The 22,661-nt window shown below is 36.1% G+C and overlaps 1 protein-coding gene across 11 annotated transcripts in view; it reads right to left on the bottom strand.

Annotated features, from left to right (window-relative positions):
• Positions 1-3,789: 3,789 nt before the first annotated feature.
• LOC106884059 (uncharacterized) overlaps positions 3,790-22,661 on the bottom strand; it is a 282,957-nt gene continuing 264,085 nt past the window's right edge. For all 11 annotated transcript variants that reach the window (XM_052971239.2, XM_052971237.2, XM_052971240.2 and 8 more), the window contains one exon: positions 3,790-5,348. In XM_052971239.2, the coding sequence (XP_052827199.1) occupies positions 3,849-5,312 (1,464 nt within the window). In that variant the 5' untranslated portion in view covers positions 5,313-5,348 and the 3' untranslated portion in view covers positions 3,790-3,848. The remainder of the gene's footprint in view (positions 5,349-22,661) is intronic.

Raw genomic sequence — 22,661 nt, forward strand, 5'->3', positions numbered from 1 at the left:
CATTCACAAAATGAAATTAAAAAATAATAATTGTAATAATAAATAAATAAAAACCTTTACAGTTTAGAAGTAATAATGATATATTGTTTGTTTTATATTTCTTATTACCAACCACGTAATCTGAATGTGAAGGGATGGTTACTATATGATATAGATATCACTTTTTATATCCTATACAAGATATTATGCAAGTAAATGCAATACCCTACACAAACACACCATACATACACATAAGCAATACACAGCTTTATCTCTACTCCAATAGATGTGATTTAATTCTTAGTTATTTCAATAATATAAGTGGGGGGTGGGGAAATGGGAAGGAGCTGCAGGGGTTTTGTGGCCATTACAGCTGTAGAAACACAGCGAAAATGATGATGGCAGCTTGAGAGCTTGAATGAAAAAAAAGTGAACTTTAATAAAACTCAAGTTTGTAAGACTAAGGGGAGAGGATAATAAAACTGAGAAGAGGAACATATGTGAGAAGAAGAAAAAGATGATGATATATACATCACAGACTTTTAGTATCTCACAGGCAAGAGAGGAAGAGAGAGGAGGAGAACATAGTGATATTTTGTGTGTGTGTTGGGTGAGAGTAATTCACATAATTTGTAAACATTGTCACATATGCATTATGCTAATATTAAATACAAATTACAATTGTATAAACTCAAAATTATGTATTATTAATAATAATAATAATAATAATAATAATAATAATAATAATAATAATAAAATTTTGCCATATCACAGTAGTACAGTACAGTATGTCTAAGGTGGACTAAATTTGAATATTCTTGAACATTCCATTTTTATGTGCATGTGAAAAACTGAAGTTGCATTTGGAAATAGTGTTATATCATATCTTCATTCCAATTTTGTTAGAATTGTTGTGGTACTTGTCATGTATTTTTATACTTAATACATACAAACATATGTATGTATATATGTATGCATGTATATATATACACAAATATACACTCATATATATCTGCATACGTACACAACTTGGAATGACTGTAAATTATCTTACAATAATTAAGAGGTATAGATTGATGCAATACATTTATAGTTTCAGGTGTGTTTGTGGGTGAATGTGCACAGGGGCTTTTATGCATCCTTGAAGAGGAGAAAGCAGAGATTAAGGTAAAGGTGTGTGTGTGTGTGAGAGAGAGAGAGAGAGAGAGAAAGTAAGATTTTTTTTTGTGAGTGTACTGCCTGAATGGACTTGACCTAAGGGAGATAATTTTCAATACCTATAAAAGAAATTTCCAGAAAAACTAAAGAAGTCAGATGTGAGAATGAAAAGGCTGTAAAAGTATGAAAATAACCAGAACAGAGATAAAATGAGAGAGAGAGATGAACAAGTGATTGAAGTAGACTGAGGCCAACAGAAAAAGATGAAGGCATGTGAAACTATTTCATCCAACTGATTCACTTTACTATATATTATCTCAAATACCATCCTAGTTTCTTTTCCTTCTTAATAATAATTGCAATAAATCATCAACAGACTTTCATTTAAGATAGTTTTAAAAAAAGGGTGTACCATATCATTATTATTATTATTATTGTTATTATTATTATTTTGTGTTTTTTTTTCTTTCCTTCTACAAACATATTTTATTCCTTCTTTGAATGTTGGTTCCGACCAGGGCCAGATATTCTTGTCACTCACTTGAGAGATCAGAGCTTCATAGAGAAGGCATAGGGGTGGGGGTGGCAAGTGGCAAGAAACCATGGTACCGTAGAATCGGAAGAAGAGAGCCATCTTTCTTTACACTAGTTCTGGTATGGACAATACCAGTGTCAATGAAAGGGTATTATTATTGTTGTAGACGTTGACAGTACTTGTGAATAGTAAACAAAATATGAGGGCAGGCGAAAGACAGTGGATGGCAAAATGGTAAAGAAACAATCAAGCAGAGAGGCAAAACAGTTTCTTTAAAAGTGAATTTACAAAAAAAAAAAAAAAAAGGAAATAAAATGAAAAAAAAAAAAAAGGAAATAAAATGAAGAAAAAAAAATTAGTGAATAAATAAATATAAAAAAAAAAATTGCAGACTGTGATAAAGGTGGTGGCGGGGGGTGGGAGGAATAAAAGAAAGACAATGTGAGAAAATAAAAGTTTTGTCTTCCAACGTAACATTATCATGAAAATAACAGCAGTAAAGGAAAGGAGGCGGGGTGGTGGTGGGAGGGAAATAATACTATCATTGATAATAGTCATATAAGTGATTTATAATAAGTAATTTCTATATTATCTATTTCAATACAGTACAAAAAAAAAAAAAATGATGAAATAAAAATAATACAGAAAAAAAAAGGAAATCATGAATGTTGCCCTCATTTCTTACTTTGATATTTAAAAATATTATTTATATATATATATTTTTTTTTAAATTACAACCAAAAAAAAAAAACAAAACAAAGAACAATTAAAATAGGTGTGTAAGCATAAATAGAGCTAGTATGGAGGGGGGCAGGGGATAGGTTTAACTTTTAAGAGATAAACTAAAAAATTATAGATTAACAAAAAGAAAAAAAAAATAATAATAATCTTACTACAAATGAGCTGTATTAGTAGTAGTAGTAGTAGTAGTAGAAAAGAGTGAAACGATTATTTTTGTTTGTTTTGTTTTTTTTAAGAAAGACCCATAAAAATGTCAAAGATTTCTGTTAGATGGCATTAAGTCTAATATCACAAATTATGTCATCCAAATAGGATACAACAGGGCAATAAAGATATAGAGCCTTGTTTTGGCAACAAAAAGGATAAATAAACTTAAAAGAAAAAAAGGAAGGTATTTCTTATTTGATAAAGAGGATAGTTGCTTACAGATATCAGATATCATATATATATATATACATACACACACACACACATATATATATATATATATATATACACACACATATACATTCATATACATACATACATATACAGATACATATAAGAGTATACATACATAAACATATCTATATATATGTGTGTGTGTGTATGTATATATATATATATATATATATATATATATATATATATATATATATATATATATATATATTAAAGACAAGTAGATTTCCTCTTCTTTTTTTTTAATTACAGATTCAATAGTTTTTTCTTTCTTTTTTTCATTCACAGATTTCTTTCAAACTAAAAAATGCTTAATTAAATAACTTATTAATAAAATTTGAAATTTTGAGAAAATAAAAAAACAAAAACAAAAAAAAAATTTAATCCAACATATATCCCCATTTCCTTTTTTTTTTTTTTAAATCTTTTTTTTTTTTTTTTACGTCCTCGATAAATGTTGGAAACATTCATAATATAGGAATCTGTAGGTTTAAACAATTTAAAAATTGGTCCAATTTTACAGTTAAAAAATATAACAAGAACAAAAATTCCCATGGGACAACAAAATCCCATTTTTTTTTCCATTTCATATAAATTGATCTGTTGATCTTGCCTCATTTTCCTGCTTGTCTGTATTTTATATTATTTTATTTATTTTTTTTACAATTTATTAGTCTCTCTTTTTACTTATATCATTATAATTCATATTATATATATATATATATATTTTCTCTTTATATTCATTATAATTATTTATTATTATTATTATTATTATTATTATTATTATTATTATTATTAAGATGATGATGATTATCATCATCTTTATTTACCCAGGCGCTATCATTCTCTCATTTGCTTTTCACAATTTTACTCTGCTGGCTTTGCTGGTGACACCAAAATTTACTATTATCTCCCCTTAGCCACCATCAAAAAGATTTTTTTTTTTTTTAAGTGCTTTTATTTATTTATTTTTTTCCTTGTTAATTTTTCTTCTTCATTGAGTGTTAGGTTCCAGGTGCCAGACTAAATGTGCTGTGAATTCCAGCCTGTTGCTCAGTTTTTTCGAGCATTTCTTACAGGAGAATTCATTGAGACCATCTGTATAATGTAAACTATTGTGAAGCATACTCATAGCCAGATCTTCGAACCAGATACCACAAGACATACAATGATGGTATCTTTTTCCTGGGAATGGCTGTGGGTAAGACTCAGAAGAATGTGGGGAATTTCGTTGCAGTGAAAAGGATGGTGGTATCGAATCTGTGTGTTGTTGCAAAAGAGAGGCAATCGTGCCTCCGTTTGTAGTCGTGGTATTTGTTGTAGTCGTTTGCAAAGTATGTGCGTATGGAGTTTGCATCAGTGGAGAGCTTGCGGTGAACCGCTCTTCAGACAAAGAAGAGTTCTCCTCTCCACGTTCACCCAAATCGTCGTTCCTTTCCTCTCCTGAGTAGTTAGGCGTCATATACATGCCTACGCCATTGTTGATTGGCTCTGTTTTGATGTATGTTAAGTTGTGGTTTGTCACAGGAGTGGATTCAGTGGGGGTGTAACAGGAGGACAGGGTGGTGTTGACGTCTGGCTTCGTGCTTAAGTTCAGTGCATTGTTTTCATAATCGTCGCACATTCTCTGATCCAGGAATCTGTCTGGATTGTCAAGCCTTATCATACAATGAGGAGGCTGTTCGTTGGAGGCTGGCCGGCTTTCATCTGGAAGGATGCGTACAGGTGTTAGTCTGTTGCTGCCTGTTGCACTCATACCAAAACAGGCAATGGAAAGAGCATTTACATTCTCGTCGGTATTATGATCCATCTTAAATTCTTGCTCGATATCATCACTTACAAGTGTTGTCGTACTGACAGCATTCTGGTGCATTGTATCCTGGCTGTTGTTGTTACTGTTATTGCTGTTGCTGTTGATGTTGCCAACACCACCACCACCACCACCACCACCACCGACTCCACCATTACCTCCACCACTGCCGTGGTGAACTCTCTTGTGTCTAGCTAAGTGGTCCTCCTCCCGAAATGTCTCTCCGCATAAATCGCACATGTGCAAGGTTTCGATACCATGGCCTTGAAGGTGGGTGTAGAGTGTGGCTGGTTTGCTGAAGCGTAGCCCACACAGTCGGCACTGATTGCGCTGCCGTTGGGGTTGATGCACCTTCATGTGCTGCTTAACATGGTCGGAACGCGTAAAACGTCGCTCACACAGGCTGCAGGCATACGGTCTCTCACCGCTGTGTACGCGAACGTGACGCCGCAGCTTGGAGGGCGTGCGATACGACTTGCCGCACACGAAGCAGCTGTGCGGTGGATTTCCCCGATTGTGTGTTTCAATGTGAGCATCCATATCATCCGTAGATTCAAACTGCTGGCCACAGTTGCGACACATGTATTTTGTCACCACTTGTACGGTGTACTTAGAGCTTGTAGGTGCAATTTTGGAGGCTGTATTCATTCTGTATCACAGTTAGATGTTTATCACAGTCAATGCCTGCAAATAGAAAAGAAAAAAAGAAATGAAAATATTAAAGCATTCATAGCAATGAAATTGTAAAATACATCACAATAACAGAACTTCTTAACTATTTTTAAGAGCTAACAATAATTTTTCAGACTCATTCCAACTTTAGAAATGCAACATTTTCCTAGATATTTACATCTATACTGCTTCGGCTGGGTGCATGTCTTATCATAACAAGTGTCATGATCTGGAAAGCATCCTCTCTACCATATTGTATTTGAAATGAAAATTTTTCTTCCTAAACTTGACATTCTTTCTTATTCACAAGGCCACTAAGTTATGAGGAAGTAAACACACCAACACAGGCTGTCAAATGGTGGTGGTGGATAAAGACCCTTCCCACTACATATATATATCTACTTTTTTCCCCGCTTCAGACTTTTCTTCTTTCCAACAAAGAGCTGAGCATCAACCCGTCCACTTCTTTCATCTTAAATTGAGCGTCAACCTAATACATTCCCTGTGTATGTCTTTTGACACTTGTTTTTATTTTTTATTTTCAATTTGCCTATATATATATATATATATATATATATATGTGTGTGTGTGTGTGTGTGTGTGTTTGTGCGCATGCAAGTATGTGACAGGCTTCTTTCAGTTTCCATCAATCAAAACCACTCACAAGGCTTTGGTTGGCCTGAGGCTATAATAAAAAAACACTTGCCCAAGTTGCCACACATAGGGACTGATCCTGGAACCATGTGCTTGAAAAAAAAAAACTTCCTACAACACAGCCCCCTGCCTATCTTATATATATATACTCTGAAGTTAATAGCTGTATAAACCATACAATATAGGTGAAAATGAAGTATATTAAACCAGCAAAACCCTTGTCTAATTGACATATGATTCCAATGCAAAATAAAAAAAATAAAAAAGGGAGTATTAGTAACAGATCCTATGTATTTCAATCAGTTGATCATTGTGTTGTGTAGCTTTTGACATGCCTCTCAGATAGGATCAAGGAGTTTAGAGGCTAAAGACAATTACATGCAGTTGGTATATGCGATTGCGTTGACAAAATGTAGTAAGGATATGATGGAAGAGATAACAGAGGAATGTGTGTATGTGTATGTATGTATGTATGTATATATGTATATATATATATATATATATATATAATCATCATCATTGTTTAACGTCCGCCTTCCATGCTAGCATGGGTTGGATGGTTTGATAGGCGCTGGCCAGGCAGGAACCTGCACCAGACTTCTGTCTGTTTTGGCAAGGTTTTTATGGTTAGGTGTCATTCCTAGCACCAACCACCCAGCAGAGTGGACATATATGTGTATCTAACTATATATCTATACACACACACACACACACACACATATATATATATATATATATATATATATGTGTGTGTGTGTGTGTGTATATATATATACATACATATACATACATATATACATACATATACATACATATACATATATACATATATATATATATATATATATATATACAAATTAAAAGGGTAAAGATTTATCAATTTATTAATTTATTAATAAATCAACAATTAATAATTTTTACCAAGCCCTTCGGTATGTAAGCACCATTATCGGTGGAGAACTTATTTAAAAGTTCCCATACATTTATAAACATAATTAAGGGATCAGCAAGCATTTGCTTCACCATATACCGAAGTTCAGAAATAGCAGCTAAAAAAGCTGAGACTCCAACAGATAGCATTACCTGTAACTCACAAAGGCAAAAACAAGAAGAAAAAACAATGAAAACTAACCATTTAAAGTTAAACATAAACGCGTTTCTGATGACGGAAATTGAATTTTACCATTCATAATCCAGAAACGCATCTATGTTTAACTTTAAATGGTTAGTTTTCATTGTTTTTTCTTCTTGTTTTTGCCTTTGTGAGTTACAGGTAATGCTATCTGTTGGAGTCTCAGCTTTTTTAGCTGCTATTTCTGGACTTCGGTATATGGTGAAGCAAATGCTTGCTGATCCCTTAATTATGTATATATATATATATATATATATATATATATATATATATGTGTACACATATATACATACATATATATACACATTCATATATACATACATACATGCATATATATATACGTGCACGCACACACACATGCAGAAGGGGTAAATAGCTACAGTTTATGGTCAAATATAGGTTGAAGTGAAAACTTATACACGAGGGAGAAACACTAGATTTAGGAGATGTAATATCAGATTGAGAGACAGACAGGGGATATGTACAGGTAGATCAAGGCAGATAGCAAATACTAAGGTTATGTGTGTGTGTGCATGCATGTGTGTGTTTATGTATAATCTTTATTCGTCAGCTTTAGTTATTGGACTGTAGGCGGGGGGGGGGGGCAGGGTACTGTCTTGAAGGGTCTTAATAGAACAAGTTAACCCCCCAGTACTTCTTTGTTAATAACAACAAGGTACAATGCATTGGATGGACCTCTGCGCAATTTTCATCAAGTAACTACATAAGGGTTCACTTCAGGTAGGAGAAAATAACTCTTGCTCAAGATGCCATACAGCAAGATTGAAACAGGAACCTTGCATTTCTGAAGTAAACCTTTTAATAGTTCGAGTATGCCATGTCTATAACTATCTATCAACCTATCTATCTATCTATCTATCTACCTGCGTACCTACCTATCTATCTATCTATCTATCTACCTATCTATCTATCTATCTATCTATCTAAATATATAAATATATTCACACACACATACACAAACCTATACATATCCAGATACACACATATATCAACTTCTAAATTTGCTTATGGATATGTCTATGTATGTGTGCATGAAAACACAGTGAATGGCTTGCTTATGAGTTCGAACATGCCATTGGCATGGTATTTACACTAATGTAATTTTTTTATCAAAGACATCATGCCATTGCATTAATGATGATTTAGCTGCTCTTTCTAGCAGTTTGACTACATATATTTATGGAAGCTGGAGATAGTTAAAACACATGCACACAGACACACAAACACTCACATGCCCTCTCTTTAGTCCCCATGAAGTAGCCTATATGAAGTCATTTAAATTGCTAGAAATAGCAACCAAATCCTCATAGAAATTACACCATGCTATCTTAAATCTTAAAGAAAATCGAAAAAAATGTGAAGAGAAGGTAAAAGCTTGCTTCCTAAACATTATGGTCTCAGGTTCAATTCCACAGAGTAGCATTTTGGACAGAAGACTGCTGCTATAGTTATGGGCTGCCCAGTATTTTGTGAGTGAAACTCAATAGGGGGAAATGTATGGAAGCCTGTTGGGTAAAGCTTCATCGCTCTCACACTTGTGATACTGATTCTCTTGAAGTGTAAGGTTAAGGTAACATTTGTCTGTGGAATACTCAGATATATGTAAATTCAGGAAGAGGTAACGAAGTTGGTCAAACAGAGATCCACTATATACATATATTTATATATCTGCATATATCTCAAGAAAGAGAGAAGGAATGGCTACACAAACACACACATGTATATGTGTTTGTGCGTGTATATATACACACATATGCATATATTTATATATACACTCACATATATGAATACATACACGTATACACACATATATATATACATATGCATCATCATCGTTTAAAGTCTGCCTTCCATGCTAGCATGGGTTGTATATTTATATGTACACATTAATATACATGCATACATATATGTACATATATATATATATACATATTTATATACGTACACACATGTATACATACATACACATCCATATACATCCACATACATATATACATACATATGCACATATACATCTATATATATATATATATATATATATATATATATATATATATATATATACTGCTGTATATGTACCCATGATCATATATACAGTTATATATATATATATATATATATATATATATATATATAAAAGGATGCAGAGAGAGTGAGAGAGAGAATGTGTGTGTGTGATGGCACAAGTAGGACGCTCTGCAGATGGTGATGGCTTATGCGTGTATATCGCAGTAAACGACATTCTTGAAATAGCACGTCTAAACACAATTTTACAAAAAGAGAGGAAAAAAAAAAAGAAAGAAAAAAATTCAAATTTCAAAACATAAAAAAAAAACAAACAAAAAAAACCATCATGTGAAATATTCTGAATTGAAATGAATAGAAATTCCTTACAGAAAAATTATTAAAACAAGAACTAATCTTTACAGTAAGAGTATGTTGGAGTGGGTTGAATAAGAATAATAATAATAATAATAATAATAATGATAATAATAATAATAATAATGATGATGATGATGATAAGAACAATAATAATAATAATGAAGATATGTGATCTGATGTAAGTACTGTTACACCAAGTTCGTTTTTAATTATTACAAGAGAATAATAATGTATGGAAAAGAAACAAAAACCAAAATTATTATTATTATTATTATCTTTTTTTGCGAAAAAAAGAAATAACTAGCGATAGTGGAAAACGAACAAAAACAGAAAGAAAATGAACGAGGAAAACAAAAAGAAAGAAAGAAAGAAAAAAAAGAAAAAACTCCAAATATTTCAAGCATTTAATATCATGTGGTTTACAGAGAGAAAGGGAGGGAGGAGAGAGAAAAAGTTTAAAAGAAGAAAAAGAAAAATCAAAAAAAAAAAAAAAAAAAGAAAACCCCAGTTCAGATCTGGGTGTGTATAAAATATTGTGGAATTTTATGAGGTAACTTGTATGTTGTGTTTGATAGAAAACTGTTCAAAAGTCAATAAAGATCCGAAACGAATGTGTGCCAATGCATGTCTTTTCAGTGATCAATTAAACATGTCCTCAATTCACACAGACACACTTTATGTGTGTGTGTGTGTGTGAGGGCAAGCACATGTGTGGGTGTGCAAGCGTTAATGTGTCTATGCCAGTCATAAATTTTCTATTAATATAGGAAAAAAAATGTGTATGCAGCACAAGCAGACATTTGCAGTCAGCATGGTGAATATTGAGTGAAGGTATATATAGTGTACATGTATGTATAAAATACATGCACATATGAAGATCACAAATACATAAATGTGTGTAGTACACATATACATGCATTTTGTCACACACACACACCTTTGCACATATATACTTGTGATCTTTATATATACATTTATTTCTTTACTACCCACAAGGGGCTACACACAGAGGGGACAAACAAGGACAGCATAACGGATTAAGTCGATTATATCTACCCCAGTGCGTAACTGGTACTTATTTAATCGACCCCAAAAAGATGAAAGGCAAAGTCGACCTTGGCAGAATTTGAACTCAGAACGTAGCGGCAGATGAAATACCGCTAAGCATTTCGCCCGGCATGCTAACGTTTCTGCCAGCTCGCCGCCTTAATATATACATTTCTGTGTGTTTAACAGATGTGTGTATGCATGCACACACACACACACACATATACAAAATAAATTCAAATATATACATATTATACACACACAAGAATGTGCTGGAAAATTCCTGGCTTTAAGGGTATTGTGAAAGGCCTGGCTGGAGGCCTAATCTTCCAAGTTCTTTTACAGGGCTTAGAAAAACTAAAGGACCACTGCAATAATTGTGCTAATCTAAGAAGGGGAAATGTTGAATAAAATCATAATTAACTTATCCTCCTATATTTTCTTTTACCCAAAGTCAGGAACTTTTCATCACACCCTCGTACACACACACACATGTATTTATATATACATATACACAAGAAGGGTGCTAGAATGTTCCTGACTTTGGGTAAATAAAATACATGTGTCCAGCGGTACACATGTATATTCATGATCCCTGTATGAACATGTTTCTATGTGCATAACAGGTGTGTGTGTGTGTGTGTGTGCATGCAAATGCACTCACACATACGTACAAACATTAAAAAATACATAAATATAAATTATATTTATTAATATAATTTTATATTCTTTTCTTTTATGCTTTTACTTGTTTCAGTCATTTGACTGTGGCCATGCTGGAGCACTGCTTACAAGGCTTTTAGTCCAACAAATGAACCCTAGGATTTATTTTTTAAGCCTAGTATTTATTCTACCAGTCAATTTTGTCGAACTGCTATGCTATATGTATGTAAACACGCCAACACCAGTTGTCAAGCAGTGATGGGTGACAAACACAGACACAAACAGACCTATATATATATATATATATATATATATATATATATATATTCCATTTATATTATATTTGTTTTGCAAAACGAACATGTATAAACAGGGGATACAGATAATACAGGCACTCCCCATATACACACATGCACTTACTAAGCATAGACACACATAAAGAGATACGCATGCGCAAATAAAGACACATACAATAGGAATACAAAATACAAAATGGCTGATCGTTAGTAAGGAGGGACACACAAATAAGAAAGAAGAAAGCAAAGGACCACTGATGAGGTCACAGAAGTGTGACGAAAGAACTCTGGCTGAAATACGATTAATGTAATATAAGGCTGAAGCAAATTAACACCAAATATATAGTGCGTGTGTGTTTATTGGCTAAACTGGCAACATGACCATCCCCAAATACAACAATATATATATATATATATATATATATATATATATACCACGGGCTTCTTTCAGTTTCTGTCTACCAAACCCACTCACAAGGCTTTTGTCAGCCAGAGGCTATAGTAGAAGACATTTGCCCAAGGTGTCACACAGTGGGACTGAACCTGGAACCATGTGGTTGGGAAGCAAGCTTCTTACAACACAGCCATATACTTTTGTGATCATAAGTAATAGCAGGAAATATGTCATACATACAAGAATTCTTATTTAACTTTTATCAAATTTCTTTGTTCTTACACAAAATGTTGAGATGAATACTAATTTTCAAACGCAAAAGATTTTTTTATTACCTTAAATACTAATATATATATGTGTGCATGTGTGTGTGTGTGCGTACGTATGTAAGAGAGAAATAGAGAGATTGTACAGAAACATGCATATCTGCTAATGTATACATGTGTATTTATTTATGTGCATTTATGAATGTGCATGTGTATTCATGTATGCATGTATGTTTATATACTTTTGTGTGTGTGTGTGTCTATAATTACACAGACTTGCATTCATATATTCCTGAGCATGTCTTAATTTATTCTTACTTTACCTAATAGGAAACATATTTCTCTGTTTACATTCGATACAAACATAGTCTTTTTTTTATCTATGTCAATCCACGTTTATAAAACCTGCTACTGTTTTACATGTCAAACTGATTAAATAACTTTTCAACTTATAATTCTCATTTTTATTGCACCATTTTCCTTGTTTTTCAAATAAATTTTCGAGTATTATACGCTTTAATTCCTTCAGTGATATATTATTTATTGTCTTTTCAAGCACTGTCTGCCTCTCCCCCCATCAGCTTCTCTCTTACTCTCCCCCTACCTCCTCTGAGGTGGAGATAGGAAGGCTATCAAGGCCATGCTTGTCCCAACACCACTCCAATAGACCTGTTTGCACTGACAAACAGTTGTGCATGCACACATACATATATGGTAAAGAGGATGAGGAGAGAAAGAAATGGCCTCGAATCAACGCAGTATCAACAAAAAGGACAAAGTAACAAATAACAAAAATATCAATAAAATAAAATAGTAAAACTGTGCTAAATTCTAATTTTGGCACAAGGCCAGCAAGTTTGAGAGAAGTCTTTTAGGTTGATTACATCAACCCCAATCCTCAACAAGTGGAGATGCATGGTTTAGTGGTTAGGGTGATGGACTCATGGTCATAAGATTGTGGTTTTGATTCTCGGGCTGGGTGACACATTGTGTTCTTGAGCAAAACACTTCATTTACGTTGCTCCAATCGACTCAGCTGGCAAAAATGAGTCATCCTGAGACAGACTGGCATCCTGTCCAGGTGGGGAATATATACACCCTGAAACTGGGAAAACCAGCCCTTTTGAGTTGGTATGACTAAAAAAAGGTACCTTTTTTACCAATATTCGACTGATACTTCCTTTATCAGCTCTGAAAAGATGGAAGGCAAAGATGAACTCGGCAGCATTTGAATTCAGAGTGTAAAGAGCCAGGAGGAAATGTTGCTAAGTCTTTTGTCTGGCTCACTGCCTAATATAATACCAATAATAATAATAATATTGCTTTCTAGTTTTGGTATAAGGGCAGAAATTTCAGGGGAGGAGGTAAATCGATTACATTGACGCCAGTGTTTAACTGGTACTTATTATATTGAACCTGAAAGGATGAAAGGTAAAGTCAACCTCTGTGGAATTTGAACTTAGAACATAAAAACGGATGAATGCCACTGATAATTTTACCTACAAACCCATAACAATGACGGTAAAAGTAACACCATGAAAAGACCAACCACAAGAAGTCATCACAAGGTGAAAGTTAAGAAAAATAAAATAAAATGACTATTGACGACATTATGGTGTTTAACCGGAACAAATACTATTTGATAGAGATGGCAAAGGTCAGGTTCAAAAGAGCTTCGAGACAAAGATGAAGGTCAGCCATCGGTTACATATTACCATGCACACACTCATGTACTCAAACAATAACAGGCCCAAATACAAATACACTTGTACGATTAGTAGCACTTGCTGATGTAGAAGTACATGCCACTACAACTGTATGCATATACGAACATACAGGCTGTCATGTCATGTAGCTGCACAAGACCTCTCGATGCCATCAAACACCCATACACAACTAAAACCCTGTGATATTACCTGGTATGTAAAATCAGTACGCTAAAACAAGCTTGGAAGGACTTATTAGACAAAAGAAACAAGCTTGGAAGGACTGGAAGAACGGTGGTAGCAGGGAATTGTACCAATGTGCCAGAAGGGAGGCTAGGCGACAGGTTTATTTAGCCAGAGGGGAAGCAGATAAGGAAAGATTTGCCAATGTTCTGCGCCGTGAGGACCAAAGACTCGAGGTATTTCGGGTTGCAAGACAGTGTAGGAGAGAGAATAGTGATGTTGTAGGAGAGAAATGTGTTCGCATGGATGATGGTACGCTTGCATTAAATGAGGATGCAAAGAAAGAGGTCTGGAGATGCCACTACGATAGATTGCTTAATAAAGAGAATGAATGGGAGAAAGAGAGCCTGCCTTATGTCGACCCAATAGAGGGACCAGCTATCCGAGTTGATAGTACCAGGGTAGATAAAGCAATTAAGAGTATGAAGACCGGGAAAGCCCCCGGCCCATCAGGAATCACTGCAGAGATGCTCAAAATATCTGGCAGTGTTGGCTATAGCCTAGTCACCCGTATTACGAACCAGGTGATACACGAAGGAGTCATACCCTATGACTGGTGTAGCAGCATCATAGTCAACTGCTACAAAGGTAAAGGGGACGCTTTAGATACAAATAATTACAGAGGCATCAAGCTGTTAGATCAGGTTATGAAAGTTACAGAGAGGGTCATAGCCCAACTAATTAGGGAGCGAATCAATTTAGATGAGATGCAGTTTGGGTTCGTGCCAGGTAAAAGCACTACTGATGCCTTATTTCTAGTGAGACAGTTGCAAGAGAAATACCTAGCCAAGGATAAACCTCTGTACCTGGCTTTCGTTGACATGGAGAAAGCCTTTGACAGGGTCCCCCGATCCCTTATCTGGTGGTCAATGAGGAAACTTGGGATAGAAGAATGGCTAGTGAGAGCTGTGCGAGCCATGTACAGAGATGCGGCCAGTAAGGTGAGGGTTGGAAATGAGTACAGCAATAAATTCCGGGTAGAGGTAGGGGTCCACCAAGGTTCCGTCCTCAGCCCCCTATTATTTACCATAGTCCTCCAGGCAATCACAGAGGAGTTCAAGACAGGTTGCCCCTGGGAGCTCCTCTATGCTGATGACCTTGCCCTAATTGCGGAGTCACTATCAGAACTAGAGGAGAAGTTTCAGGTGTGGAAGCAAGGTCTAGAATTGAAGGGCCTTAGAGTCAACCTAGCTAAAACCAAAATCCTAATAAGTAGGAAGGTAGATAAAACACAAACCCCTTCAGGTAGATGGCCCTGCTCAGTATGTAGAAAAGGAGTAGGTAGTAACTCTATAAGATGTACCCGGTGCAAGCTATGGACACATAAGAGGTGCAGCAACATCAAAGGCAGGTTAACTAGCAAGTTAGTTTTTGTTTGTGGCAGATGTTCAGGTGCAATAAAGACTGCAAACAAACAGGAAACAACTTCTATCTCATTCCAGGGTGAAAAACTAGAGGTAGTCGATAGCTTCCGCTATCTGGGCGACCAAGTTAGTAGTGGGGGTGGGTGCGCTGAAAGTGTAGCTGCTAGAATAAGAATAGCCTGGGCAAAGTTTAGAGAGCTCTTACCCCTGCTGGCGACAAAGGGACTCTCACTCAGAGTAAAAGGCAGACTGTATGACGCATGCGTACGAACAACCATGCTACATGGCAGTGAAACATGGGCTGTAACTGCTGAGGACATACGTAAGCTCGCAAGGAATGAAGCCAGTATGCTCCGTTGGATGTGTAATGTCAATGTGAATACCCGTCAGAGTGTAAGTATCTTGAGAGAAAAGCTGAACATTAGAAGCATCAGTTGTGGCGTGCAAGAGAGACGATTGCGCTGGTATGGACATGTGGTGAGAATGGAGGAGGATAGCTGCGTGAAAAAGTGCCACACCCTAACAGTTGAGGGAACCCGTGGAAGAGGTAGGCCCAGGAAGACCTGGGCTGAGGTGGTGAGGCAAGACCTTCGTACATTGGGCCTCACCGAGGCGATGACTACGGACCGAGACCTTTGGAAATGGGCTGTGCGTGAGAAGACCCGGCAAGCCAAGTAAGATCGTTGCCAGTGCCCCTGGACTGGTTCTTGTGCGGGTGGCACATGAGATGCACCATTTTGAGCGTGGCCGTTGCCAGTACCACCTGACTGGCTCCTGTAGGATTTTCGAGCGAGATCGTTGCCAGTGCCCCTGGACTGGCTTGTGCGGGTGGCACATAAAAGACACCATTTCGAGCGTGGCCGTTTTCGTGCGGGTGACACGTAAAAGCACCCACTACACTCTCTGAGTGGTTGGCGTTAGGAAGGGCATCCAGCTGTAGAAACTCTGCCAAGTCAGACTGGAGCCTGGTGTTGCCATCCGGTTTCACCAGTCCTCAGTCAAATCGTCCAACCCATGCTAGCATGGAAAGCGGACGTTAAACGATGATGATGATAAACAGTATGTGCTCAAAACTGATTGCATGAGTCAGCAAAAATTAGCAAACATTCATATAAGCTCCATTTCCTGTAACAAGTCATCCACTTTGACTAGGAGCAATCGATGTTATTAGGTGTCTAACGACCATTCAACCTGTAAAACCTTCCAACTGGTGGGTCAGTAATGGTGGCCAAATCACTGCTCATTTCCTCCTGACTCCCAGCTTAACTACTTCCCTCTTGCTCCATAACCAGCAACAGACTCTTTCTGCTGCCTCTCTCATCCTGCATAGAGTTACCTTTCTCTTTCCTCTTCTTATCCCAATAGCTGCAAGGATTCTCCATACTGACTGGGCAGGGAATCCTCGATAACCACCTTGACTGGTTAATAGCTATGCCTGCCATCCATTCTCCCTGCAATCCAACAGAAGGTTCTGGTACTTAGCATTCAAAGGCTTGATCACAGCTATGTCTGGCCTATATGGCCTGGTGGACTATGATACCCAGGAGAGAAGTTGTAAATCAACTCTGGGGACCTTCTTCCTGCCTTCTAAATCCATTGCTGTACTCATTACTAACTCTTGTCTTGTACATGGAATGAATGGGCCTCATAAACCATTCAAATTCACCTAGTTTCTAAAGTGACCCCCAGATCAGTGAGTGAGGGACTCTATTGAAGGCTTTCTCCAGCTTGATGAAAACCAATTACAATATATATATATATATATATATATATATATATATATATATATATATATATATATGCATACATATATACATACATATGTACATACACTTACAAATGTGCATACACACACACACACATATATAAACTGACACACATATACATACACACACACATTTATATATAATCACTTGTTCAAAGTTGATGTTTAACTTTGTCCCTTATAATTTTTTAGTGTCAAATGATTCTTCAGGTGTCAGACGTGAGCCATAAACTCCATCCGAATAAACTAGAACATGTATTGAGTATTTTCTTATCTTCTCACACACACACACACGCACATGCAAACACACACACACACAGAGTGATGATTAAGATGTTTGCTTTGTGATTTTGTGATTTTTGGGTTCTGCTTTTTGCATGGCACCTTGAGCAAGTTGGTTTTTGTCTTTTGTCTGGGGGGTTAACCAATGCTTTCAGGGAGCAACTACATGGGGAAGCCTATCATATGTGTGTATGCCACAGTGTGTGTGTGCACCCATGAACTTGTACAGTGAGGGCATTGTCTATGTCCCATAGACAATACCTGACAACTCAACAGTTTGATGTCAATGTGTGTGTGTGTGTGTGTGTGTGTGTGTGTGTGTGTGTGTGTGTGTGTGTGGACAGCATGAAGATAAGATTCAAGACTGACAGCAGACTTTTCAACTACTGGAGGCTATTAGCCAAAATCAAAGTGAGGAGAGGGCACTGTTTGCAGACAACTGTGCACTCAATGCTGCCACACAGGCTCAGACAGAGCAGAATATGAACAGCTTTCCCACTGCCTGCGACGACTTCGGCTTCACAGTCAGTACTCAGAAGATAGAGGTCATGCACCAACTTGCCCTGCGGAAGCCATATATGGAACCAACTATGGACAGACAGACAGACACACACACACTCTTCACATCAACTAAAAGTCCAACAGTCTGATGTGAGTATATGGTATAAGCATGTGTGTGCATGAGGGTGTGTATGTGTGTATGTATGTAATATATATATATATATTTGTAAGTGAACATTTGTGTGTGTGTGTGTGTATGTGTGTGTGTGTGTATGTGTATATATATATATATATATATATATATATATATATATATAAATAAATAAAAAAAATTATACATGCACACACACATACTGAGAAATGCACTTGTATACATGTATACATAAAAGTCTGTGGCATATAACATGTGCGTGCTTGTGTGTGTGTGTGTGTGTGTGTGTGCTTAAGTCTACCTATGCATACATATGTAGGTCATGGATCCATTTCAAGTCACACAGATCAATGTCTCACAATCAGCCAGCACACAGCTATGCAACCAACTAGCAGAGATATTGATTTGTACTTATTAAACACAAGTTGTTGACCTACACCTAGCAGGTCATTCACAGCACAGGGCTATATGATTAGTCTTACTAGATGAATTAACAAGTGCTACACCGGCAAGACAGTCAATATACCAAGAGGTAGAAGTTGGCTGTAGGTAAGACAAACACATATACAATTATTGTAGAGTATTGATGATTAGGGCAAGTAGATGCGTAGCCAATGATAAAATAAAATATAGCAAGCTACTATACCTTTTACTTGTTTCAGAGATTAGGCTGTGGCCATACTGGGTCACCACCTGGAAGGGGTTTTAGTTGAGTAAATCGAGCCCAGTACTTATTTTCTTTTAAGCCAGGTACTCATTCTATTGGTTACTATTGCTGAACTGCTAAGTTATGGGGACATAAACCTACTGACACTGGTTGTCAAGCAGTGGTGGGGGATAAACACAGATACACACACACACTCACACACACGATGAGCTTCTTTCAGTTTCTATCTACCAAATCTACTCTCCAGCCTGAGGCTATAGTAGAAGACACTTGCCAAAGGTGCCATGCAGTGGGACTGAACATGGAACCATGTGGTAGAGAAGCAAGCTTCTTACCACACAACTATGCCTGCACCTGCAGCAGTGCCTACAATCATTAGTGTTGTAAATTAGAAATTGATGAAGTCAGTGGAATCCAAGTTGTGAGAATAAGTGCCAGGTTTAGAAATAAATGCTGGGATTGATTCATTTGGTGCCCCAGCATGGCCTCAGTCTAATGACTAAAACAAGAGAAAAGATAAAAAGATTATGTACTAAGCTTTATGTAAGAATTATATCTTTTTATATACATAATTATAAAGGGATTTTTATAATTAGGTCTAAGCATGGCTGTGTAGTAAGAAGCTTACTTGCCAACCACATGGTTCCAGGGTTCAGTTCCACCACGTGGTACCTTGGGCAAGACTTTTCTAATATAGCCTCAGGCTGACTAAAGCCTGGTGAGTAGATTTGGTAGACAGAAACGGAGAGAAGGCCGTCACATATACATACATATATATATATATATATATATATATATATATATATATATATATATATGTATATATATACAAGGGGGTGCTGAAAAGTCCCTGGTTTTCAGGTGCTGTGTGTATATATATATATATATATATACACACGCACACACATAGATAGATAGATAGATAGATAGATAGATAGACAGACAGATATATGAATATGTATATATATCCAGAAAGATGTAAACATTAGCAAGAAAAACAAAATGCTGATGCTGTGGAGGAAAATTGCCTAATGATATTTGTTCTGCACTGAGCTACAGGCACACCCTTGCCCCTCTTGCATTTGTGAAATGCAATGACCCAGAATCAGATGCATGTAACAAATGATGTGATTGCTCATGAAATGTAACATAAAACATAAATGTTGAACTTACATTACAACAGATGATAGTGATGATGATGATGACGATGATGATGATAATGACAATGATTATGATAAATCATAAAAGAAAAAACAATGGAAGAGGAAATGGCAACTTATTAGTGTAACACATCATAATGAGAGAAGGAATTCATGGACGGAAACATCGTTTAGAGATAAAAATGGTAGACAGAAAACACAAACATTTAACTGAATGCTGAAATCCATTCTCTAATTAACTGATTTTTTTTTTTTCTTCTTCCAGCACTCATGTTGGATTTCAACCAATTCTTTGCCAAACTATCCATGTAAGTTCAATTTGGCAGTCTGCAGTAAAGAGGTGGGAATGAACTAGTCCTGTATGTATTACAATATCTAGTTGCAGAGACCTTAATGAAAATGATACAGAAAGAAGAGGAAAAACTCGCTCAACAAGTGTGTATAACAAGTAAAAGAAACAGATGATTATATATATATGTGTGTGTGTGTGTGTGTGTGTGTGTGTGTGTGTATGCATGTATATTTTGCTGGACAAAATGCTTAATGGCATCTATTCAGCCTTTACTTTCCGAGTTCAAATTCCACTGAGATTGACTTTGCCTTTCATCCTTTCGGGGTCAGTAAATTAAGTACCAGTGAAACACTGTGGTCAATGTAATCAACTAGTGCCCCACCCTAAAATTTCAGGCCTAGTAGAAAGAATTATTATTATTATTATTATTATTATTATTATCAAGGTAGCAAGCCAGAAGAATCCTTAGCATGCTGTGCAAAATGCTTAGTGGCATTTCATCTGTCTTTATGTTCAGAGTTCAAATTCCACTGAGATTGATTTTTGCCTTTCATCCTTTTGGGGTTGATAAATTAAGTACCAGTTGTGTACTGAGGGTTGATCTAATTGACTGGCCTCCACCCCCAAAATTTCAGGCCTTTTGTTATAGTAGAAAGGATTGTTGTTGTTGTTGTTGTTGGTATTATTATTATTATTAAAATTATTATTATTATTATTATTATTATTATTATTATTATTATTATTATTATCATCAGAACAAGACGGGTCACTGTTTTTGCCAGTTATTGCACAATCAAATGAATGAAACGACTTAAATGAAAATGTCCCCGTCAGGTCTATTGACTTTATGATGAGTAGTGGGAATTAATGCATTTTATGGTCACACCCATCACACCCACAGCAGATGTTGAATTTAATGCAACTACAAGCTGACAAAACACTTTCCCTCATTACCAGACAGTTGAAACAGCTGTAACAGTAGAGTTGTAACTGATTTCCACCCTATGGCACCTTTGCACATTTAGGCAGATTGAACTTTTTGAAAGTTAAGTGTTTACATCAATAGAGCCAGTGCTAGGCCAAGATACAAACCACTCACTTAGTAATTTCTTCAGTATTCCATCTACCGCTTGGCCCTATACATGACAAGAAAGCATGGGTCCACGCTCAGAAACTTAACCCTTGTGTTACCATATTTTTTTAAAAAATATACTGACTTTGTTTTGATTAATTCCAAAAATAATGAAGAATTTACTCTTACTCTTTTACTTGTTTCAGTCTTTTTGACTGTGGCCATGCTGGAGCACCGCCTTTAGTCGAGCAAATCAACCCCAGGACTTATTCTTTGTAAGCCTGGTACTTATTCTATCGGTCTTTTTTGCCGAACCGCTAAGTTACGGGGACGTAAACACACCAGCATCGGTTGTCAAGTGATGTTGGGGGACAAACACAGACTCACAAACATACACACACACATATATATATATATATATATATATATACACACATATATACGACGGGCTTCTTTCAGTTTCCATCTACCAAATCCACTCACAAGGCTTTGGTCAGCCCGAGGCTATAGTAGAAGACACTTGCCCAATGTGCCACGCAGTGAGAATGAATCCGGAACCATGTGGTTGGTAAGCAAGCTACTTACCACACAGCCACTCCTACGCCTATTTAGTGAAATATAATTTTACCATTATTAATCTGGTGTTTGGAACAAATTAACATTGAATTTTGATGGAAAGTTTTAATTTAGATCACTTTAACCCTTTAGCATTCAGATTATTCTGTTGAATGTAATTCTTATTTATTCACATTATTTTTAATTAATCATGCATTATCTTGTAGCTTTGAGATTTTCGATTATGGGGTTTATCATTTTTAGAATGACATTATAGGTTAAGTGAAAGAGACTGTATTTGAACACAAAGCAAATAGAATATTTTGGCCGGATATGACCAGTTTAATTGCTAAAGGGTTAAAAATTGAAGTTTATGTCATAAAGCCAAAGGTGATCTCAGCTCAGGTAGGTTGGTATCACAAGGGTTAATGAGAATAAAACCTGCTCAAAAAACATCAAAAAAATGCTTATTATTGTCATGTCATTTAATGTTCATTTTCCATGCTGGCATGGGTTGGACAATTTGACAGGGGCTGGCAGAAGACTGCATCAGGCAAGGCAGAAGACTGCATCAGGCATCACTGTTTTGGCAAGATTTTTTTTATGGCTTGATGCCCTTCCTATCACCAACCACCTTAGAGATAATGATATGAATCCCACAAATCTTGATAGGAATATGATTTGTCTGCTTTGAAAAGTGAAAAAGAGAGAA

This window comes from Octopus bimaculoides, chromosome 10 (genome assembly GCF_046866305.1).
Source record: "Octopus bimaculoides isolate indiv1 chromosome 10, ASM4686630v1, whole genome shotgun sequence".
Taxonomy (NCBI): Eukaryota; Metazoa; Mollusca; class Cephalopoda; order Octopoda; family Octopodidae; genus Octopus; species Octopus bimaculoides.